This window comes from Mustela erminea, chromosome 10 (genome assembly GCF_009829155.1).
Source record: "Mustela erminea isolate mMusErm1 chromosome 10, mMusErm1.Pri, whole genome shotgun sequence".
NCBI classification, from domain to species: Eukaryota; Metazoa; Chordata; class Mammalia; order Carnivora; family Mustelidae; genus Mustela; species Mustela erminea.
This window is the reverse complement of record NC_045623.1, coordinates 92,415,465-92,440,304: the sequence shown is the minus strand read 5'-3', so window position 1 is coordinate 92,440,304 and position 24,840 is coordinate 92,415,465. Positions and strand designations below refer to the sequence as shown.

Below are 24,840 nucleotides of genomic sequence, written 5' to 3'. Positions count from 1 at the left end.
ATATCAGATAAAGGGCTAGTGTCCAAGATCTAGAAAGAACTTACCAAACTCAACACCCCCAAAACAAATAATCTAGTTCAACAATGGACAGAAGACAAGAACAGACATTTCTCCAAAGAGGACATACAAATGGCCAACAAACACATGACAAAATGCTCAGTATCACTCAGCATCATGGAAATACAAATCAAAACCACAATGAGATACCATCTCACACTGATCAGAATGGCTAACATTAACAAGTCAGGAAACAACAAATGTTGGTGAGGATGCAGAGAAAGAAGAACCCTCTTACCCTGCCAGTGGGAACGCAAGCTGGTACAGCCACTTTGGAGAACAGTGTGGAGATTCCTTAAGAAGTTAAAAATACGGGCGCCTGGGTAGCTCAGAGGGTTAAAGCCTCTGCCTCCGGCTCAGGTCATGATTTCAGAGTCCTGAGATGGAGCCCCACACTAGGCTCTCTGCTCAGCAGGGAGCCTGCCTCCCCTTTCTCTCTGCCTGCTTCTCTGCCTACTTGTGGTTTCTGTCAAATAAATAAATAAAATCTTAAAAAAAAAAAAGAAGTTAAAAATAAATATGACTCAGCAATTGCACTACTAGATACTACAAAGATATAAATGTAGTGATCTGAAGGGGCACATGCACCCCAATATTTACAGCAGCAATGTCCCCGATAGCCAAACTGTGGAAAGGGCCCAGATACCCAGATGAATGGTAAGAAGATGTGGGGTGTGTGTGTGATGAAATATTACTCAGCCACCAAAAAGGATGAACTCTTACCATTTACATCGTTGTAGGTGGAACTAGAGGGTATTATGCTGAGCAAAATAAGTCAATCAGAGAAAGACAATTTCTTATGATTTCATTCATATGTGGAACATAAGAAACAGCACAGAGGATCATAGGGGAAGGGAGGGAAAACTGAATGGGAAGAAATCAGAGAGGGAGACAAACCATGGGAGACTCTTAACTATAGGAAACCAACAGGGTTGTTGGAGGGGAGATGGGGGGGAATGGGGCAACTGGGTGATGGGTATTCAGGAGGTTATGTGATGTGAGGAGCACTGGGTGTTATATGAAACTGATGAATAACTGGATTCTGCATATAAATTAATGAGGTACTATATGTTGGCTAATTGAATTTGAGTAAGAAAGAAACATTTAGAGATATAAAATACACTTTCATACAAGTATCCAACCAGATAGAATATGTAAAATGCAGTGATAAACACTTGGCACTTCATAAATCTTTGCTATTAAAAAAAGAATTAGAAAAAAAATGCTCAGACTGAAACCACACCGTTATATTAAAAAAAAAAAATTCACAGTAAGGGCCTTTTCCGAAGTTAAAGTCTTGAACTCATTAATTAAATACAGCCTGGCTACTATCTGATGTCTAAGCCTGCTTCCGGAGTTTTTAGGAAACAGATTACATTTTCAGTAAGCTAGCAGATGCTTATTATACACATCTTATTTGACTATAATATGATTAGCACCAGAAAGCCCCATGCTCAAAAATATATCTTCTATAAATTTCACCAAATTAATTTGATTAACAAACTTCTCTTTTAAAGTTCAGTCGCTTAAGGAAGGTTTTTTTTTTTTTTAAATTAAAGAAAACATAAGGTCCCTGGCCAGAAAGACACAGAGGTGGGGGGTGATGGAAGCAAAAAACTGCAGGTTAAATAACGAATGATGTGGGACCTATAAACAGTATATATAAATTCTGCAGTGAACACGTTCCACGGTCATAGAATTTGGCGTTCTCTTTTAGAACACTCATTTTGGGTCGCTTATCCATTTACCTCAAAGTTGTTGTCCGTTCCCTCTTCCCTACACCTCGCCGGCATCATCACCGGAGCTACAGCTTTACTCCCCCTCCCCACTTACTACTGGGCGGAAAGGGGAATCAGGGAGCCCCGGTTCTTTCAACAAACTTTTCTTGCGCACTTACAATGTACGAGACACTGTGTTCAGAAAACTAAAACCCGGCCTCGCCCCTTGAGGGTGCGGTGGTCCTGGTGGGGAAGAGGGGTGACAAATAGGGACAGCAGCAGTTACCATGCGAGACGATGAAGGGCTCTCACTGAAGTTAAGGACCCGTGGGGACACACACACACAGGGGGCACTGACTGACTTGATCCGCGCATGTGTGGGAAACGCCTTCACAGGGGGAGGCCTCTTCAGGAAGTTTTGGGGCTGGGGTCGGGGACACCAGAGGGAACCGCGAGCTTTGGGGGTTGCAATGAAGTTCTCGCGACCGAGGATGATGAGAGGAGCGTCCGGAGCAAAGTGCGCAGAGGCCAGGCCTCGGGAGGCAACTTTGGCGCACATCTTTCGGCTTTAAAAACTGGTCACGCGGCCCAGCGAACCCAAGTCGGGAACCGAGGCCGCTTCGGTAAAGCCCCCGGGGGGCTGGGGACCAGTCAGGGTCTCTCGGTGCCGCAGGACCCGCGCGCCGAGCGCCCGGGCTGGCGCCCCTTCCCGGGCGCCGAGCGCGCGCGGGCAAGACGGGCCCCGGGGGTCGCGGGCGCCGCCGCACCCAGCGGGGCCGGGGACAGCGCGGTCGGTGGCAGCGAGGCCGGCGCGTCCGGGAACCGGCTGGCCGTGGGCACGACCGCAGCAGTTGTTCCCGACATGCTCCTCTCGGGGAGGATTTCAAACCCCAGGCCATAAGCTCGCCTCCCTCGCCCCCGCCGGCCCCAGCAACAGGCGGTGGCGCGCCTATCATTGGCCAGGAGGCGCGTCGGCCGCTGTTGATTGGCCGCCGGGCCGCCCGGCCCCGCTTCGGCGCTCGTCGCCACCTCCATTTTGTCGGTAGAGGCGGAAGGAGGAGGTCGGGTCGGGGCGCAGAGGTGGTCAGCAGCTAGCTCCTCGGTGCCCGTGGGCTTTGTTCGTTCCGTGCCTCGTCTCTCCCTGGAAAGGGAGGGGGGCTTCGACGCCGAGCAGGAGCCGCCGCCGTCCGAGTTTGAAGTCGGTGAGTGGCAGCGGCGCCGCGGGAGCGGCCATGTTGGCGGCCGCACTCCCCATTGTTGGGGGAAGGAGGCGAGGGGAGGCGAGATCCCGGAAACCGCGTCGGGCGCGGGGAGCCGGGGAGCACCCCAGCCGGGCTCGAGAACAGTGGGCTTTTCGGAAGCCAGGCCGCGTCGGAAGACCCGAACTTTCTGGGCTCGCGCGGTGAATGACTCAGGGGCTGTTAAAATAAGTGTGCAAGGCCCTTAACCCTTCCAAAAAGAGGGCGTATTTGTTTGGTAAATGATTATTTGGGCTAGTAAATGTATAATGCTCACTGTAAAGAGGAATTCTTGGGTATATTTTAGATGAAAATCGGCTTAGGTTATGGCCTGTGAAAACTTCCAAAATGGGGAGGAGTTGAGAGTTCGTAACTAAAGGAGACACTTTTTATGACGTAGACGTGTTGGGAGAGGAGGCTTTTCGAAAAAGGATACGTGCTGTGTCGCAAGATGGGAAATTTCGAAAAAGATTTTTAAAACGTCTCTTTAGAAAACTGATTTTTAGCCCGTTTCTTGGGATGGCTGTAAAAGCTAATGGTTCCCCAGTTTGAACGTTTTAGTGACAAAATCCGTGTGAGACTTTGAAAACTTCCCCCGGGGAAAAAAAAAAACACCTTGTTGTGGCACCTGGGACTCCTGTCTCCACCCTCCCCGCCGCCCCCAATTCCTGGATCGCAAGGCCGAGAAGAGTTCTTAAAGACGACAGTTACCAGATTATTTTCCATCTTACTAGTTCAGGAAGTAGCCATTCTTAACTGTATTTCCGTACGTAGTAAATAGAAGCGATCACTTTCCCCTTGTTTTTTGAATTGAAGTAATGAAGTAATCTTTTCTTTTCTAGCTAGGACTTCTCTCAAACTTGTGTGCTGAGGAGACTCAGATGTTGGCCTCAGCTCCTAGGCTGAACTCAGCAGATCGGCCCATGAAAACTTCTGTATTGAGACAAAGGAAAGGATCCAGCAGAAAGCAACATCTGTTATCCTGGGCTTGGCAGCAAGGAAGGGGACAGGTAGTGGAAATCCTGCAATCCGAAAAACAGACTGAAAGGTATAAAATTATTTTTATAAGTTTACAAGGATGTCTTATCCTTTTGACCTTAACCAGTTGTCTTTTTCACGTGATTATTCACATTTGCAGATAAGCTTTCTTAAGAAGGTAATAAAGGCTATGCACATAATTGAGTGTGAACATATGGTGAAGTTATTAAAGCAGTTGGATAGCAGTTTTGAGTCTTTCCAAAATGATTTCTGGAGTTACAAGTTGGGGCTACAGAACTTTCCTAAATTTTTGAACTTCTCTTACTGGAATTTTGCTAAGTATTTTATTTCCATTTACTTGTAGGTGACAAAGAAGCTGAAGATGGGTGGCGGAGAGAGGTACAACATTCCAGCCCCTCAATCAAGAAACGTTAGTAAGAACCAGCAACAGCTTAATAGACAGAAGACCAAGGATCAGAATTCCCAAATGAAGATTGTTCATAAGAAAAAAGAAAGGGGACATACTTACACCTCATCAGCAGCTGCACGGCAGGCCATGCAAAATGGGGGGAAGAACAAAAATTTTCCAAATAATCAAAACTGGAACTCTAGCTTATCAAGTCCTAGCTTACTTTTTAAGTCTCAGACTAATCAAAACTATGCTGGAGCCAAGTTTAGTGAGCCACCATCACCAAGTGTTCTTCCTAAACCACCAAGCCACTGGGTTCCAGTCTCCTTTAATCCTTCTGATAAGGAGATAATGACATTTCAACTTAAAACCTTACTTAAAGTGCAGGTATAAAATAAGATAAAATACTAATGTTTAAATTTAGTTATATTTCAGGGTAGTTGTCCATTGTTTCAGGCCAAATTCACTAGGGAATTAATCTATTTGTAAAACTGCTAATGTAGAAAATATAATTAGACTTCATCTTACCTGTTTTACATGTTATGTGCACTGTGAAGTAATGGTAGTATCAGTGCAACTTAAAATTAACTAAATTATTGATAATTGTACATTGATACGGTGTTTTCAACTGTGTAACTCTTAAACCTGTCAAATTTAGATTTGGGGAATGGTAATCAACTTTTCTTGTTTGTTGGGCAGAAATAACTAAGAGTTATCGTTCATGGATCAGATTTACTTGTTGAAAGCTAGTCCATCTGCTTAGGAGCACCCAAGTTAAAATACATGTAAGGATTGAAAGGTAGTTGAATATTTGACAGTTTGAAGTCCTATAAACATCCAAACCAGAAATATGCCAACAACCTGATGCACTGCCAAAAAATGTGAATTTTTTTAGCGAATAGTTGGATTTTAGTGAACTGTATGCTGGTGAATGTGGAAAGGGCACTAGAGGCTTTCCAATTTAGAATGAGACCATATACCCAGTGGCCATTTCTTTCATGCAGTAGGTCTGCTAACTAATGCACCAAAACCCGTTTTTACAGAAACAGTATTTGGTGGTTACTGAGTAGCTTTCAGAATACATTTTTATACTATAGCACTGCATAAGCTGTTCTGACAGTGATCTGGTCTCAAAATCATTCCCTATAAAACTTAAAAGTGGGGAGCTATATAATGTGAAAGTTTTAAGTACCTAGGAAAGAGCCATGTAAATATATGTAATAAACTTGTAGCATATGTAAAGTTTTGTTGGCATTTATCCTACAAAAATAGAATATTTTAGTATGAATTTGCTGAATGTAAGACCATGGACTCTGTTTTTATACTATGGCCTGATTTTAAAGGTCCAAAATAATTTGTTTTTAAAGTTTGCCCTTGTGCTAAAGTGCCAGTGTATGTATAATTGATCTGGTTGTAAACTATATTTCAAAGTAAATCCTAGTGTAATAAGTTTTATATAACTGTAAAGGTTTTAAGCTGCTAAAACACTTCCTATTTTTAAGAGATGTGAAATGCAGTATGGGACTGTTTAATTTTTTCTTCCCAACTTAAGCCCAAAGATTAACTATTAAAGGGTCCCTCCAACTTTAAAGATTCATTCTGGCTTTCAGTAACTTTTGTAATCTATAACAAATATAGTTTAGTGTTTGTCAGTATATATATTTTTTGTTACTAGTCTAAGTGCAACCCAGGGGACCATTTATGCAAAAGATGTAATTTCTTGCATAATAACCTTGATAACATGTTTTACCTAAATATAACAGCTAACACAGTAAATTACAAACGTGTGTGGGAGAGTCAATTTAAAATTTGATTTTAAGTGCCCTATTCCAATTTGGCAACTTTTTGACCTTTTAAAGCAGAAGGGCCAAGCTGTAGTTCTCCAATGAACTGAGATGAGGTGATACTGCTCAAGTCAAATAATGCTAACTTAAATTCAAGTTTACATAGTACTTAATGTACATATGTGAATTTAGCATGAAATTAAAAAATAAAATTGCTTCTTCCCCCCCAATGGCTAAATTGTATTTCATAAAAAATTGTTATGACTATCTTTAACATTTACTCTTAGAATGCATATAAATTAACCCAACTGAAAAATGGAAGGACATTTGGTTTTTAAGAGGCAACCAATGTGCTGACTGATACACTGTATTATGACCTGCCCATCCCCAGCAGATTTAACTGTAAAAGGCCACAGAATACTTCATGGAAACTAAGCTTCTGATTCATCAAGTCAAATACAGCAGGACTAATTACCTGCCTCTCTTCTACATTCTAAGGTGATTGAGGTTTATAGAAAACAAAAGTTCCTCCCAAGTTCTAAGACCCTTGAAATTTGTCTGCTATATATAAAAGCATAATTTACACCAGGGATCTTTGGGACTTGGGGGAAGGCATCACAAGAGCCACATTTGCTAAGTGAGAGGGGTAGCTTCAACTAGTTCAATAGGTGAACCCCAGGGCAAGGCCATTACTTTATCATGCAAATCAGGAGGTAACTAATTTGGAGAAAATAAAAATCGGAGTGTTCATTTTTCTTCCTGTTCCATTCCCAGTGTAAAGTCTATGAACAATGCCAAGGATTGTTATATTACTTAACTGCACTGGAATTTCACTGGATTTAATAGTTTGCAGCCCAGGCATGTTAGTTTTGGACTTCTTATGTATGAGGTTTTTGGTCTGGGATTGACTCACATGGCCAGTCTTCAGACTTGAGGATGGAGTACCAAAGGCTTTTACCTAACCATAAAGTTTTCAATAGCTAAGGATAATTATCAGATCTCATTCCTCAATAACTAATAGTTTTGGTTAATCTACAGGATTTTCCCAAACTACTTAACTTGTGAGAACCATAAAGTTATTAAAGGGAACCAACCTCTATCCTCTAAGGCTGAAGGCATCAGCCGCAGCATGAGTCTATAGTCAGTGTTAGAATTTTGTCATTATCTTTTTGATGGCAGTGTAGAGTATGATGGGAGTCTGGGTACATCACCTATCCTTACACTTAATTTCTGGTTAAGTTCTATTCTTCCCCAAAGCAAGCACAAAGGGTTTGGATTAAGTTTTCTAGTTTCTTTAATTGCATTCTCATTGGCAGTTACTCTGTAAAACAGGAGGAAGAGAACATCTCTAAAGCCTCTTACACAAATGAAGAAAGCCTACCCAGCCATAAACATGGAAGGCAGAGCTAAACCTAAGGAAAAACAAAACAAAAAACAAAACAAAAAAAACCCCAAAATTTTTGGCTCCTAGACCAGTTTATTTCACTCTAGCATTCAAAGAGATGGGATCTACAAAATACTAGACACAAAGGCTTTTTTAACTTCATTACAAACTACTCTGTCAGTTACCAATGAAAGGAATTTACATGCCTTGCTTTTTATTCCAAATAGAGTCCCGACTTCAATAGGGTGAAACAACTGTTAGGAATACATAAACACAATGCAATAAACATAACCAACACTGTTGGGGGGAGGGTGGGCAGAGGAAAAAGAAACCAGGAGAAGGAAACTTTCCTATAGCAACTACTGACATCTGTTAAGATGTCAGTAGTTGAATGACAGACAACAAATAGGCTGCTTACTTCATTTATCAATGAGAGCAGTTTACTCCTAAAAAACTCTGACCTGGTAGAAATGCTGTTAAGATATTCCTCAGCTGTCACTGTGCTGTCTTAAGTCAAAGCCTCCCTTTTTCAAAGTATCTCAGGATTTTGTAAACAAGAATATGGTCAAAAACCAATACAAGATTGAAATTTGGAAAGCCAGGATAGAGAGCCTGAGTCACAATAGCTGTGACATCTCATGTTGTATTTAACCTCTTTTTCATCCAGAAAGATTACAAACAAAATACTTTTTGATACTGTATCTTTTTTCATTATTCTATTAATTCTTCCTTCCATGTGAACTCTATATTCCATTATATTACTTTTGTTATAAAAAACTTCCCATTTTATTACAAAAAAAAAAAGGGTGGGGGCACAAACAGTAAAGAGGAACCATCAAATGAAAAAACCATGAATAACCTGGGATCTGCCACTTAATTGCTGTGTGATGTTAAGCAAGTTTGAAAACATTTTTTAACCAAATGGGGGTAAAAATACCTCCCTTTCTTATTTCCCAGTTATGTGTATTCTGCAATATTTTCAAAATTTTTTATAAATTAAAGGCTTAAACACTTCCATATTTTTAGATGAATAACTTTACATAAAAGGCTTAAAATATGCGGCAGAAATTTGACAAAAATCAAATGTGAGTGATGGAAGAATCAACATATAAACAAACTTCATATCCTAATAAGGAACTAAGGAATCCAAAACATTTTTGTGATACTATAAAAGTTATTTATTCACTATACACAGAACATGTCCCCTATAAAATGTACATGTAAATCACTAAAAAGTATAATCTGGTGAACATTTTCTCAATTACAGAACATACTAAATCAGCTGGGATAACAGCTCTCTGTCTGCCTCAAAATAATCTAATTATAGCACCCAGAGTCTCCTTTATATCTATTGCAAAGTTAAATACTTATTTTGGGGATTATTTCCTAATGTGTTTGAGGAGGCAGAGTTAACAATTTAATAGGACTCTAGTATATTACAGTCACTGCACAATAAATCAGTTTATTACAGATTAAAACATTTTTTCATTATTTGTATTAATGGGATGCAAACAAATACTGGATACTTTTAAATGGCAGATAACCACAAAAATTATCTTTGATAGTATTCTGGGTTTTATAATTACATTAAGATACGAATGGTGTAAAAGAGTTATGAATACGCCTCAAACAATGAGGCCACACTGTAAGGATTCACTAGATTGTGCTCAGTAGACATTTATTCAGTAAGTGAATTTTCTCCCCAATTACCCAGTACAATTTTTGCCCACAGTTAAGGGCTCAGTAAATAAATGTTTGCTGAATATACTGACTTAGGACCGAGGTGAGAAGAGATGGACCCTCTTAGCTAGACGTCAAGTATTATAATCGGAACTTATCTGGGAGAGTGTAAGGAAGATGTAAACTGCACATGGCATACAAGTAAATAAACTCAGATGCCAACAAAGCAAATCATTAAGCAGAAAAACACTGGCACTGGAATAAACAACGGCAAGATTTGCCAATAGCAAAAATGAAACTGACTTTAAGAGATAACCAAGAAAAAGTTTATATTGGACCATACCCTTTCTCACCCAATTCAGTTTGAGACAGACCAATAGAGGCACTGTAAGAGACTATGGCTGTCTTCCTTGATATTCAGACATCCTAGTTTCCAGTAATTTATTACGGACCTGTTACCCATGAATCAATATAAACCTATTCAGATTTAGGGATTAGTTTTCCACAAGTACAAAGTTGAATTTCCTTTTATTTGTCCTAAAATGCTTACTTTCAAACTTGAAGGGACTTCAATTATTCCATGTAGTTTCGATAACATTCTTTTATCTTTTCAGACCAGAGTCAAAATATTCGTACAGTATTCATACTGCAGCACCTTCCACCCACCCTTTGGTCGCTTGAACTGCCCTTCTTTGGTTCTTTTTCCGCTTTCTCAGATCTTTCTTGAAGTGTAGTAAGCAGAACTGTACTGGGTATTCCAGCTGCAGTTTGGTCTTAAATAAAAGAAGGATGTTTGTCAGTTTGGTTTTCTTTATTCTTCTCTGTGGTATACAGGATTTTGTTAGTTGAACTGGATGTAGCAGCTTACTGGGCCAAATTTTCAAGAGAATAGTACAATAGTTCCCAGGTCTTTTTCCCTGGGTTGTAAACTTAACAGCTCATACTCTATGTAGCACCTTTCCTTTCTCACTGAAGCATTATCTGTCATTTTTCTTCTTGCTTACTTGGCTTCAAAACAAAACAAAACAAAATGCAGAGATCTTAAGTAAAAGAGAGGTGAAGTGTCAGTCTTCACTTGAGTCTTCATATGATCTGCTCTAATACTGACAACAGTGCCAGACACATAGCAGATATCCACAGCTGTGAACTATGTAGCCCAAAATTAAAGCACTGTGCAAGGATCCTCATCAAGTATGAATAGGATCCTAACTATCATGGTTCAACTATAATTTAGTCCTTTCGAAGTGGTTAGGTATGTCACTTTAGAAATAACTATAAAGTTCTCAAAAAAAATGTGAGTCATATTAAGTGACATAAGTATAAAAATGAAATCATCAGGCCTTCTGTTTCTAACACAAACACTGAGAGCAATTTCAATGGGCTCTCTCCTCAGTATACTTTCATCAAAACACAGTCCATTAAAAACAAATCAGTAAGGACCAGGCCTGAGCTCAAATTTTAGATCTGCCTTTATAGCCTTTTCTTTATGCCTCAATTTCCTCACCTATGATATGGGGTAAACCAAAGTATCTCTCTCCTAGGGTTTTGTGAAAAGTAAATGAGTTAACGCATTAAATTTTAGGACTGTGTCTGGCACATCATAAATACTATCAGCTATAACTGTTGTCATTATAAAGCAGCTAGAATTCAAACCATAAAATACCTAAACCAGTTCCCCGAAGTGGTTATCACTTAGTATATTAAACTGCTCACTGACATTCAATTCAAAAGTATTTTAAATCAAGCCATAAATAAAAGGCCCAATTCATCTTGTTTAGGACGGGAAGAGCAGAATTACTGGTCCATCCAATAATGAAAATATAAATTTACAATTAGCGGACTCAAATTTCATTTTAATACTTATCTTAATTCTACCAGTAATTTCTATGTTATTTAACCCCAAGGGGCTTAATAAGCAATCATGAAACAACTCTGACATCACATAAGGAATTTTAAAGTAGTATATAAAAGATGTACCTTTCTGGCAAGTTCTACCATTTCCAAAGAAAAGTTGTGCCTAGTGCAACACTGATTAAAAATATTCCTAAATCTACAAAGAATTGTTTCCATTGTTATTTTAGAATCTCATCCAAAACTATAATAATTCCAGTTAATCATTATTTCCTTCATTTTGTTTTTATTATAGCATGTTTGCTTAATTTACAGCAAGCAGAAAATAAGCTGGGTCTTGTTTTGATCCAAACATTGATGTTTTAAAGGTTGTACACAATATTTGTTAAAAAGAACATATAAAAATACCTTTTTAGAAGCTTCTATAAGAAAGAAAATACAAAGTTTAACCCCACAACTTTCCTCTTTGCTAGAACTGCAAACTACTGCTACAGTTTTAAATAGACTTTTTGTTGTTTAAACTATACATCCAGGAAAATCTAAAAAATTAAAGAAACGTGCATATAAATGATTGCATAGCAGAACATGAACATTAACTGCAAACAGTAAAGAAATGAAAGTTAGAAATACTATCAAATATACAAAGGTTCTAGAATCAATCCTTTAAACACATTCCACAAACAGTATTTAAAAACCATCTTTTTTGTTCTTTACAGGCAAGGCCTATATTACTAAAACCAAAATTGGAAAAAAGTAATCCTCTAAAAGGAATCGTTTCTCCACAATATTTCTTACTTATACCTGCAAGCAAGCAATCTAAAATTTTTAAAGATGCTAGCTTTTATTCTGAAATGAGATCGGACAAGTCCCTCTTATTGCCCCCCCAAACGATCTCTCAGAGAAACGCTAGAAATTATAAACGATTAGGGTCTTGTTTTCTTTTTTAGTCAGGTACTGCCAGGTACTACATTGATAATCAAACTCAGAGATGGGACTCTTTAATTCTTTTTCCAAAATATTTTAAATTTCATGGCACCACAGGATCACCTAGAATGGGAGTGTTCTCTTTCAACTTGCCTCACCTGAAATTAGCTGATGTGTGAAGAACAAGTCTCCTTCATAAAGTGGGAGGCAAATTTTGATACAAATGCACAGACCAAGTGCTATAAGCATCAAAATTCAGTTTACACTACGCATATGCATGAACAAAATCTACTCTGAAACAATTTACTTGCTGCTTTTTAACAGCAGTTAAGAAAACTAAGCAGTATCACCAACAATGCTCCTTGAAGTTGAGAGGAACTACTTGAGAGCATTTTTTCCCTTAAAATTATTTCTGCCATTATTGACCTGCTTAAATTTTAAGGTGAGTTCTTCTGATGTTTATATGTTTCAAATCTTCACAGAAACTAGAAAAAAGCAGTGAAGGCTCCATGTTTCAGTTAAAAACTCAATCTTCCCCCAAATGCTACTTAACCCAGTTGGCATCATTCCCCAAGACAGTGGGGTTAACAAAAGAACTATTCCACGCTCTGTCATAAATTAACTATTATCACGGGCCTAGACATCTTAACAAGACAAAAAGGTCCACCCTGAACCTACATGTGTCTGATCAGTCAGTGTTGTACTGTGGCTACAACTTCACTTTTGTATCATTCTATCTTATTAGCAAGCTACATTTCTAGGTTAACAGTTCTACCAAATATGGTTATGAAAGTTTATTTTTAATAAGACAATGTTGCAAATTATGGTCAACCAACATCTTTTCACCAATACTTCAAGCATAAAAAATGAGAATCTTTACAAAAATATACAGAGACACCACAAATTGGTAGCTGCCCGTAACATTAAACAAACTGGACTCTTAAGAGTGGCTTCTCAACAGCATATCATTTTAATTATAACCATTTGCCTGGTACAGGGAAAACTGACAAGTGTTTTTTAAGCATCATTGCAACATTGTATTCCTGATAATTTAAGTAAACCAAACTATGAGTAAATGAATGATACATGCCTAAAAATATCAAGGTTTATACTATCAGTGGCCACTGGACTTAGGACTAGTCCAAGACCTTGATCTAGATTTTGACCTAGACCTAGATTGTGATCTTGACTGAGATTTGGATCTAGGTGGTTCTTTTTTCCTTGATTCCTTTTCATATCTTGAGCCAGACTTATAATGTGTTTTGGAATCTGTTTTAGAGGTGCCTCTAGTTTTGGTGTGAGATGCAGACCTAGAACGTGATTTAGCCTTCATTTCTTTCTTGGGCTGGGACTTGGACCGTGATCTTGAATTGGATTTAGATCTTGAAAAAGATCGATTTCGGTGTTTGAATCTTTCAAAACAGAGGAGAGATACAATTAGAGTAAAAATTAGATTCTATATTAATCAAATTTGTTATTTTTAGAGCAAAAGTTCACTCTGAAATTGAAAAACATAGAAGTCTTTTTCAAAGCAAAGTTATTTACCTATCATTGTCGGAATGGCTTCTGCTACGCCGTGGTCTTCCAGCCGGTCTACTGCTAAAAAGTACATCAGAAAGAGCAAACAGTGACAAATGTCTATTTACAGTCTTCTAAAGTTTCTAATTAAAAAAAGTGAGCCATAAAACTTTTTAAATGAAGCACTAAAATATTTTTAGTTTCAATGAAGCATACAATGTATATAATTAAAGTGTACAGAAAGATAAAATTAAATGCTAACAAACATTTATCTTTTCTGACAGATTACTGTACTACACATCACACTTACTTTCTAGGACTATAAGATCTTCTATAGTTGTAATCAAAGGACCGGCTTCTTGATCTTCTTCTTTCATAACTCCGGCTTCTAGAACGTCTGTATCTGTCATAATCATCATAGCGTGAAGAGCTGTACACATTCCTCCCTTCCTTGGCTTTCATTTGATTTGGAGCTAATGATATACATAGAACAAATATTTAGAGACATTAAAACCTAGTATTCTAAGTCTTTAAATTACAGGAAAAATTTCTGTCTTCTCTTCCCTTACACCCCCGAATTGTGTCAAGATCAATTGTGACTGTTGGTCTTAGAAAGGGCATTTGTTTTTTAGGGTGTCTATCAGAATATTGTTTTCTGTTAAAAATATACTCTCAATTACCTTCCCAACTATTTTTTGTCAGAGACTTTTTCACCATCTAGCTTGCTGTCCAAAAATATGCCAATTATTTCAACATTAAAAAAATTCACATTTTTAAGACTTCCAAATTAAAACATGACACTGAGCCATATGCTAATTTAGAATTATTCTGTGTGGTTTTCATTTATTAGGAACATAATTAACAATGACAAAACACTTATTGGTGGCCTAGGAACAGTATTTTAGTATTAAAATGCAGGGCTATATGGTTAAACGGTTCTGAGAGATCACAATAAAAGTGGAAAAGAGCACTTATTGGATGCCTCAGACATACCTGCATCCCTGGACAGTCCTGAATTCCTGTTATCTTATTCAAGTCTATGAAGCGATACTGCAAGTTTGTGTGTTTATATAAATACCACAGCAAACACCCAAGAACCAGAGAATTACTGGCAGCTAGTGTCAACTTCCATGTTCCTCCTCTCTTCAGCAGCTATTTTCATCTCTATCTTTTAGTATCTTGCCCAAGGTAACAAAATGGTTGAGCCCCGGTCTACCAGACTCCAAAGCCTATTCTCCCGCATCATTAGTATGTGGCTAACACCTGGTGTTTACCCACATAATAAAAACCACAGACTAATATAAAACCAATTCTAGGTTTAGCCTGTAATCTTTCTCAGGTTAATTCTATCTGTTCATTTCCAGAGTCAAGCAGTCAAATACCCAATTATAACTTGAAGATCTTTATGAAGAGAAATGGCTGAATAGACCCAAGAGTTTCCAAATTATTTCCCTTTTAATTCCACCCCCAATTATTAAAAACATGGTACAGCAGACTGTATAAATCCACATTCTTGTAAGTCCAAACACATTTCAGGCATTCTTATCTTCACATTCTAACTTTCTGCAAAGTATGTGAGAACTCTTTCTAGATTTTGAACAGATAGACAAATTGTGAATACTCCCAAAAAGAGGTATTAATGCACTGTTTAAAAATGACATACTATATATAAACATGTATTAAGCATAAGAGTACTTACTCTTCCGATCCCCCTGTGCAAACTGTATTTCAATTTGGCGTCCGCAAATCCATTTTCTGTCCAAATTATGTAAAGCGTCTTCGGCATCACGGACATCCTCAAATGTGCTAAATGTTAAGGGGCTTGGGAAGTTTTGCATACTTTGATAACAAATGAACGTTTGGTTGGTAGGTCTGGAACAATTCAGTCTCTCATTATTCTAGAAAATCATCCAGACCTCACCTACTCAGGTTGGTTGATTCAGCTATAGACACTTCATAGCATTAAAGCACTTGTGATTTCCTACAGTATACATGTGAAAACACGTGTGATTACATATTATAAAGTTATTAAAGTAAGATTGGTTAGCTGAACTACCAAGTAATCCTATCAAAAATTTTCTTCCTGAGTTTCAAGTTTTACAGAAGCAAAAAAGAAAAACAAATGTCAGTTCTATGTTGTATACTAAAACAAAAATTTCTGAAAATAAAACCAAAACTGTTTTTCATATTTTTGTTTCAAAGGAAAAAAAGAAAATGCCAATAGTTCTTGTGTAAGCAAGCAGAATATACCTTACCTTACAAGAGATAAAACATGAACTTCAAGTTTATTTTGCTGTTTCTCTCTGCTCTATCTGACACTACTATTTCATGTAGCTGTCTTCCTTATACCATACGGGAAGACTAGTATGCTATCCACTTGTGGATTTCAAAACAGAATCAAGCATTAAATACTGAAGATATCACTATACCAAAAGCATATTACACCCATGCATAGACTATAAAAGCATGCGGTCAAGAAATAACAGACCATTTCTAAAGATTCCTGGACTGGAAAGCCCTAACCATATGTACTAAACATACAGCTCCCTGCAAAGAAGTGGGTCTGGCACTGGTTTTCAACTTGAGAATTTCAAGATAACATTTAGAAATCTGACAGAGGAACTACTGGTACTGGTTTTTGATTGGAGAGGCGGTTGTCTTGCCCGCCCTCTTCCCTCACTGTCAGCAATTAACTATGAGAACTCTAGGCTTTACAAAGTTAATTCTGCCCAAATTGAGCTCCTCTCCTAAAACCACCATTCTGAAGCCAAGCAAATATTCAGAGCAGTGGTTGATATAAAAGCTTTGAAAAGGGATTAAGTTGGAGTGTAGATTTTCATTCTATCCTAAAAATCACTCTTGCAACTTGTCCATTTTTTTCTCAAATTTGGGAGACAAGAGTACAGATCTTGAGCTGATTAAAAAACACCCTCAAAGAGACACACTTTCTTCAAGACTGATACCACGGTTTATTCCAGATATTAAAAGGTCTGCCTCACCAGATTTCTTATTTTTTGTTTTGAAAGGAATTAAGGACAATAGCAAGTTCCCAGCTCTCTCTTCCTGAAGCTACTACGTATATGTTAATGAAAGACAGGTTTCCCCAAGTCCTACATCATTGGGGCGTTTTTCAATATGAAAAGGCAAAGGCTGATGGGGAGTTTAGAACCTTGAGTGCTGTAAATTGAACACCCCTCAAGGTTAATGTAGATGGGCTTTAAAATATTAAAAGTTCACTTAATGGTATACTACTTACTATGCCAGAAGACAGAATATAATTTACTTTTTAGAGGATTAAAATTAAAAGATGTAAAAAATTATTGAGATTAACTCATTCTCTGGATCTACCCTCAAAAGCAGACCTAGGCTGGACGAATTAGGGCAAAGTTCTACTATATGTGTTAAGAGAAGGTTAACTAGGAATAGGGTCAAGTATCACTTGGATGCTAGTTATAGAGAAATTTGTACTCGGTATCTTTGCAAAATCCTGAGACCTACTCACTTTCAACTATTTTAAGACCACGGAAAGACTGTATAAGAAGTATATGATTCTCCTTTAGATGACAACTCTCCTCTGGCCCAAGTACTACATACTCTTGAGTCAAACTACTGTTGATCTTGATTCCCAGGCCACCCCAAACCAGGTAAAATCAGGTCAACATTGTAAGCCAGAAAGCATCACTTTTTTTTTTTTTTTTAAAAAAAGGCAAGCCAAATATAGCTCTTATCCTCTCTGTAACAGAGCTTTGCAACCAATTCCCCCAACTGTCCTTATCACTACCTTTGCTGAAGTAGCAGCTTTCAACATTTCCCCTAGATCTCACTAGGACCCCTCTTAAGTTTCAAGAGACCCACTGAATTTAATCAGTAACAATTTTTCCTTGCCGGATGCCCACAGCCCAAACCTTTGCTGTCTCACTGAATAAGTAATGTCACCTAAAACTCTGGGTCAGGGAATGACTTTCTGTAGATCCTGATTAGGCACCCATACAAAGGATAAGGCCTTCTGCAATCCACTCAGTGCTAACTGATGGTATGTGCTAAAGCAGTGCAGGGACCAGCAGGCTTCACAGAGCTAAGTTTAGAAGTCTGGAGTATGTGTACACCCCCCCCCCCCCAGCCACTTTAAAATCTATCAACAGGTAGTTATGTCCAGTGGATCTGACCTTACAAGACCACCAGAGATTGTTTCTAGATAGTTCCCAGTGCTAGCACCTCTCTCCCCTTTAAGCATGGCTCTATGGAGTCGGCTTAACCCCAGAACCTCATGCTATTCCAAAGAGCACTGCCTTCTACCATTGGATCTGACCATCTGGTCCGAAACAGAAATATGCCGGGTTTAAGCTTAACAACATAATATCCTGGTACACTTTAACTTGACAAGCTGAGAGAGTGCATTTATACAAGACCACAATCACAATATCAAAGGCCCACATAAATCAACTTACAGGTTTTGTCACTAGACCAAACCAGAATAGTTTTGAAAATTAACTGCTTACAAAACATTAAAAAATAAATAAATAAATAAAAAGGAAAATAGTTATTCTGTAGGATACATCAGGTATGACTCCTTTAATCTTGGCCATCATTCAACTTCATCTTGACCTTTAACTCTTTAAGTGCTTGTCAGAAGGACTTGTCATGAGATGCTTGGCCAAATATGACAGATGGCTTTATCTTTAACTTTGAAAAACAACCTTTTCCCCCTTTTGTAGATAAAGCGAGGCTTTGTCTCCCATTAGGCTTGTCCTTCTTCCAGCTTTTCTTTAATTTTTCTTTTCCCAAACTCTCCCTTCTCTTCAAGCCTGATCCTTAAGAGGTCTTTGGCTTGTCTACTTGCCTTAAGTGTTGAACTCTACTCTAAAGGTTCTTTCATGCTTTCTCTTTGGGGTCGCCATAACTGTACAGCTTTACATTCTCTGAGGTAACAACAGAGGACAGCAAATTAGGGGACAATATTAAAGAAGTTTACCTCATTGTTATACAATTTGTTTTTGATCAAGTGATTCAAATTAACAGACAACACCAAACTTTAATTGCTAAGCACAAGAACATATTAACTTTTAATTTGACTTACATTAAAGGTGGTAGCAACGAGAGTGTATTCAAATTTAAATCACATTTTATCATCATTGATTTGAGTTTCAGCATCATGAATGGGAATTTAAGTATTTTACTATTTTTGGATTAACTTTAAGAAATAGTTAAGAGCAATGTGTGAGTCAATTAATTTTCAAAAATTTGAAGACATTAAACATTAGAGGACAAAAGTAAACTACTTTTTAGATGTTACCTCTTACATAAACTTGAATTTCAAACTTCAACACCCCTCACTAATCAGCCATCTGAAGAAAGGATATTGAACATAAGCAAATCCTCTTGGACGGCGCGTGTAGAAATCAAGTGGAACATACACATCAACTATAGGACCATAACGACCAAATTCTCGTCGTAAATCTTCGGACCTAAAACATCATAAAAAAAAAAACCCCCAATTTTTACGTTCACTTCTTTAAAAAAAAACAGGTAACTTTCTGTAATCTGTCCATTAATGACAGGGAATGTGCTGTATCCCTGGGTGACCAGAAACAGACAAGCTTTCTAAATCTCAACATCAAGAGCCAACTTTCAGAGCACAGGAGAAATAACCAGGCAACCTATCTTTTCAAAAAAGGAATGCTAAGATCCAAGATTTTTGGAAGATAATGCAGTCTGTAATAAAATCTATTACTTTACATTAACAACAGTTAAAGACATCTAAGGAAATTTGATCACAAATTTATCTAGTTTCTAACACACCTTTAATTTTTCATAAAAGGCATAGTAGTATTAGGTTGCATATACTAATGTTTTACTTTTACAGGATCAAATCAACATTAGTACTCTGAATACCAAGCACTTTTATCCTAAAATTTTAGCTACAGGTTTAGGCACCTAGTAGGAGGTAGATAAAGATTTGAAAAACAGAAGTCACATATATATATAATTCCTTAAATGGAAGGTCAAAACAACAAGGGAAAATTTTTCTAAATGCTAGAACACGAATTACTTTCCTACTTAAAAGTTAGGACGGTAAAATGTAAATCGCACAAGGCTACCAAAATAAATTTGACTGTAGGGGGGTTAGAGTGATTGTGTGAAACGTAACGTCTCTTCTAGTGATATGATCTCTTCCAAGAAATTCTGACGGCAACTACAAGCAATTAAGACAATTGGTGAGAACAAAGGCACGGTCTGGATTAATCCAATTTAGCTTATTAACATCCGAATGGTAGAGACTTCCTAAGACTCATTTCTCAAAGGGCGACCAGTTATTTCCGGGAAATGAGAGGAACTAGTTCGCACCTTCTAACTGGAACAATTTTATCTACCAATTTTTGACATTCCTTCTCTCCAAACATCTCCAACGTTTCAAAAATCAGAACTATAGCACAACAACAAAAAAAAGGGTTGCGAATGCTTCGCCATACACGCCCATCCCCCGATTCCGTTATTTCCTTGCAATTCTTTAGCCAAAAAAAACAAAAAAACCCAAAACATAAAAACCCTGGGGCGAGGGGGCGTGTACCCCAAAGAACGTGAACTTCAAATCAATGGGGAATGGATGTTCGGCCGCGGCGGGGGCTGGACGTGCCGAGAGGAAACGGGGAGGAAGGGGCTCTGAAGTGCGGAGGGGGAGGGGGGCCGAAGCCCAGCCACGCGGCCCGCGTGCCCCGCGGCGGCCTGGGAGGACCAGGGTAGCCGCCCTCGCTCCGCCGCGGCGGTTGAGCCGGCGCCGCGGCCTAGCTGGGGCCCGAAAGCCCGCGCGGAACCCGCCATCTTCGCTTTCCCCTCCCCCGGCCCAGCGCGCTGCCGCCGCCGCCGCCGCCGCACGGGTCCTCCCCAAGAGCCTGCGGCCTCCCCGGGTAGGCCCAGGGTCCCTCCTCTGTACACACCTGGTGTCGTCGGCCACATTCCTTACGAACAGAGACGTGTTGGGGGGGCGCAGGTAGCGGGACATGACGGCGATGGGAGTCTCCCTCGGCAGGGGCACTAACGGGCTCAATAAACCGTCCGCGGATGCGGCGGCGGATCGTCAGACACTCTCAGCCAGAGGGCTCCGCTACAAAACCTCCTCTTCTCGCGAGACTTCACTCCCGCCTCCACCCCCGCCGAGCTGGGCTCAACGCCGAGACCGGCAACGGTTCTTTCCCGCGAGATCGCCGGGCGTGCGCCTGCGCAGGAGGGCGGTGGGGGGTCTACGCGCCGCAGCCTCGTTCCCATTCATTGGCTTTTTGCGCGGCCTCTTCCCCTCCCCCAAGCCCGCGCTTTCTTTCTTTAGTGCTTTATTTTCCCGCCCTTTTTTGCCTTGCCCGGGTATTCCCCTTGCTGCCCATCCAAGACAGGAAGCAGACGTTTTAACCCTTACGCCGAACTTTACACTTATTGCTACCCAGAGTTTTAAATATTGGAGACCGCCATATGATTTCCTGTCTCGGCCAAGTTAGGCCCTGGCTTTTTTTAGATTGCTGACCAGCGAGGGAAGAATTTGCAGCCTCTGGTACTGAGTGTGAAAGGAAAGGAGGCGTGTGTCCTTGCCGAGGGGTGGGCCTGCCTCCCCGGGGCTTTGTGCACATCGTGGAAGCATTACCTGAGGACCTGTGCGGGGGCTGCCCGCGCTCAAACCCTACTCGGTCATTTTCTCCACCTATCCATCCTATTTCCTTCTGATTAAAGGCCGCTCTCAATCTTTCGATTGGAAACCAGACCTCCCATTTTAGTTTCCATAGCCATCCACACCTGTTCTTTGTTGCCAACGGCCTATGTTGCAAACGGTCCTTCCAAAGTTTGGGTGTCAGAACCTCTTAACGCTCTTACAAATTATGGAAGACGCCAAAGAGTTCTGCTTATGTGGGTTACAGCTGTTAATACTTAACTGAACTAGAATTTAAAATGGAGAAAGTTTTAGGTCGTAATAACACACAAGCTCACATTCCACTATCCTTCATCACACGTCATGGAGCCTCTGGGAAGCTCCGCTCTATATTTGTGAGAGACTACCCATGAAAAAGCAAATAATATTTATTATAGTTTTGACCCCTTGAAAGGGTCCTAGGGACCCTAACCAGACCACAGATTAAGAATCATTCCCTGGTCTATCAGATTCAACTTTTGGAGATGAGGGATCACCTACTGAAATGCCTCTGGCATATAGCACAATACCAAACAGATAGCAGGGACCCAAGCACTGTTAATTTAAATGAGCTTTTATTTTACAAAGGGCCATAAAAGCATTATTTTGCATTGGTCAGCATCAAGCAATTACATGACTTGACACCTGTGGTGATGGTCTGTTGTGCTCTGTAGCAGAGCTGTTGTTTTTCTTTTTTAAAGATTTTTATTTATTTATTTGACAGAGATCACAAGTAGGCAGAGAGGAAGGTAGAGAGAGAGGAGGAAGCAGGCTCCCCGAGGAGCAGAGAGCCTGATGCGGGGCTCAATCCCAGGACTCTGGGATCATGACCTGAGCCAAAGGCAGAGGCTTTAACCCACTGAGCCACCCAGGTGCCCCCAGAGCTGTTGTTTTTCTATGTTTATGTTTTCCAAGAAGCTTTGCACACAATTTAGAAAAACATTTATTAATTACCCATTATGTGTCAGACATTGTGCTAGATGCTGGAAATTCAGTGATGAAAAGCATGAAACAGGTTTTCATAGAAAAATTAGCGAATAACAACTGAAGTGATTGTGGATTTGTGATATAAGACAGTAATGCAAAAAGTTAAAATTTTTTTTTTTCTTAAAACAGAAGGTTGTAGGGTGCCTGGGTGGTTTAGTGGGTTCAGCCTCTGCCTTCAGCTCAGTTCATGATCTCAGGGTCCTGGGATCTGGAGCCCTGCATCAGGCTCTCTGCTCAGCAGGGAGCCTGTTCCTCTCTTTCTGCCTGTCTCTCTGCCTACTTGTGATCTCTCTCTGTCAAATAAGTAAGTAAATCAATAAAAATCTTTAAAACAAACAAACAAAACCAGAAGTTTGTGTAGGTTGTGTAAGAGGAACTTGCTGAGCACTCCCTCCTCTTGAGTTAGACATTTTTTAGTGGCTGGAAAACAGCCTTCTATAGATTACTTTAAGAGATGGAGGAAATTTATACAGGGGGTACTCCAGCCACTCAGTTTAGTGTGCGTAAAGGTTTATAAATAGACTCTGCCCTCCAAATGTTAATAGGATTGGTTACATAATCTCTGGGGCCCATGGCAAAATAAAAAATTATGAAGATGGCAGTAGCCAAACACTAAGCCAAGTGCAGGGTAGTTTGGAGTGTGGTGGCCCGTGTAACCCGCACAGGTGGCATGCTCATGAAGTCCATTCTAAATGTTAGCAATTACTGTTCTTACTCATAATGATTGAGAAATAAAAGGAAAAGTGAGGCACAAATATTTACTAACTGGAATTGCTTCTGCTTCACATACCAAATGCCCCTGTGATCTTTTGTGCTTTAGGATCCCAGAGCCTTAAAAAAGACGATATTGGTTGGACCGGGGGGGGGGGGGTGGTGGGCACTGGGTGGCTCAGTGGGTTAAAGCCTCTGCCTTCGGCTCCGGTCATGATGTCAGGGTCCTGGGATTGAGCCCCACATCGGGCTCTCTGCCTGCTTTGGGCTCTCTGCTCGGCAGGGAGCCTGCTTCCTCCTCTCTCTCTGCCTGCCTCTCTGCCTACTTGTGATCTCTGTCTGTCAAATAAATAAATAAAATCTTTAAAAAAAGAGATGATATTGGGAAAAATAGAAGGAGTGAGCATCTTTTAGCCAGCTGCAGCTTTACCAAATTATAGATGTGGTGCAGGTGGGAGAGCAAGAAGCTATACAGAGGAACTATGGAAGCACAACACTCCCTCATCAAAGTGCTGCCCAGAGTGGTTAAGAGAGGTACATTTCACTCTGAGCACAATACCAGGGCTGGTAATTTTCCCCAAGGCCAAATGTTCATCTCTGAGAAAGGTCTGTTGGTACTGCATCTCCTCGTAAAGAAATTATGTTTCATTGGCATTTATGTCAGAAAACCACTTTCCTTGGATAGTATTCTCAGAACCACACAAAGACCAAAATGTAAAATACACAACTATGAATTTCCTTGATCCTGAAACAGCTTTTTTTTTTTTTTTTTTTTAAATTTATGTGCCGTAGCACAGACATCGTGCCTGAGTGAGCTGTGCTACTTGCTAGAGGGAGACTCAGTGGTGCAAATTCTGTGCGTTAAAACCTAGGACTTCTGAGCCTGTCTCCATAAGCAGAACCGAAAGCTTGAGCTATATATCAAGATTAATTTTTCTGGTATGACTGTTTAATTCAGGCAGTTGTCACAGACAGTGCTCAGCACTGTGTCTCTGTCTATGGGCAAACAATCAATTAGGAGCATGCTTTTTAAGTTTATTTAATAAGACACGCCTGATGTTTCCTATAAGGTTTTTCACTAATGAGTAGGCAACAGGCCAACTTCTCTGGACTGAGGAGGACTTAGCTTAGACATTTCTTACTTGTGAGTTGGAAATTTTGCAGCACAAACATAATATACACATTATCAATTTACTTGTGTTCAAGGTTCTTTTAACCTCTGGCTCTCGCTAGTCCTGCTCTGTGGGTAAATTCACTGTGAATGCACACATCTGTTCATTATATTCCTTAGATGATCTTTTTTTTTTTTTTTAAAGATTTTATTTTTTTTATTTATTTGACAGAGAGAGATTACAAGTAGGCAGAGAGGCAGGCAGAGAGAGAGAGGAGGAAGCAGGCTCCCTGCTGAGCAGAGAACCCGATGCGGGACTCGATCCCAGGACCCTGAGATCATGACTGGAGCCGAAGGCAGCGGCTTAACCCACTGAGCCACCCAGGTGCCCCCTTAGATGATCTATTAGCACAAAAACTGCTATCTTGAATTTGCTTAAGGTAAAATCACTTGTTCTATCTTGGCCTCATTTTATTGTCTTAAAGTAACATTTTCCTTAGTTATAAATGTCCAGTGTTTATTTTTAAAATTTCAGAAATAAAACTATAAAGAAAACAAATATCACCTGTGATCCTACTACTCAGAACTAATTACTATTAAACCTTTATGTATTTCTATGCATTTGTGTAATTGTTAAAATTGGAATCATACTGTACATATAGTTTTATAATGTGTTCTTTCCCCACCAAATATTTTATAAAGAATATCTTCTCTGGCCATTAAATAGTTTTAATAAATGTAGATTTTTTTAAAAAAAGATGTATTTGAGAGAGAGAGCGTGCGCACGCGCAAGCAGGGAGAGGGACAGAGGAGGAGGG

At 39.6% G+C, this 24,840-nt stretch overlaps 2 protein-coding genes across 10 annotated transcripts; one reads left to right on the top strand and one right to left on the bottom strand.

Annotated features, from left to right (window-relative positions):
* Positions 1-2,796: 2,796 nt before the first annotated feature.
* On the top strand, positions 2,797-6,414 carry PNRC2 (proline rich nuclear receptor coactivator 2). Its single transcript, XM_032361105.1, has 3 exons — positions 2,797-2,977; positions 3,856-4,061; positions 4,356-6,414. The coding sequence occupies exon 3, from the start codon at positions 4,374-4,376 to the stop codon at positions 4,791-4,793; it is 420 nt and encodes a 139-aa protein (XP_032216996.1). The 5' UTR covers positions 2,797-2,977; positions 3,856-4,061; positions 4,356-4,373; the 3' UTR covers positions 4,794-6,414.
* Positions 6,415-8,728: 2,314 nt separating this feature from the next.
* Positions 8,729-20,700, bottom strand: SRSF10 (serine and arginine rich splicing factor 10). Of its 9 annotated transcripts, XM_032361104.1 has the most exons (7): positions 20,477-20,696; positions 18,902-19,006; positions 15,241-15,344; positions 13,852-14,014; positions 13,569-13,622; positions 13,334-13,435; positions 8,729-10,021 (listed from the first exon to the last, which is right to left on the bottom strand). In XM_032361104.1, exons 1-7 carry the CDS (start codon positions 20,539-20,541, stop codon positions 9,961-9,963), a joined length of 654 nt encoding a protein of 217 aa, XP_032216995.1. In that variant the 5' UTR covers positions 20,542-20,696; the 3' UTR covers positions 8,729-9,960. The 9 variants fall into 9 exon arrangements, with proteins under 9 accessions (XP_032216995.1, XP_032216990.1, XP_032216989.1 ...); XM_032361099.1 differs by lacking the exon at positions 13,334-13,435 and having other exon boundaries at positions 13,569-13,619; XM_032361098.1 differs by lacking the exon at positions 13,334-13,435 and having other exon boundaries at positions 20,477-20,692.
* Positions 20,701-24,840: the final 4,140 nt, after the last annotated feature.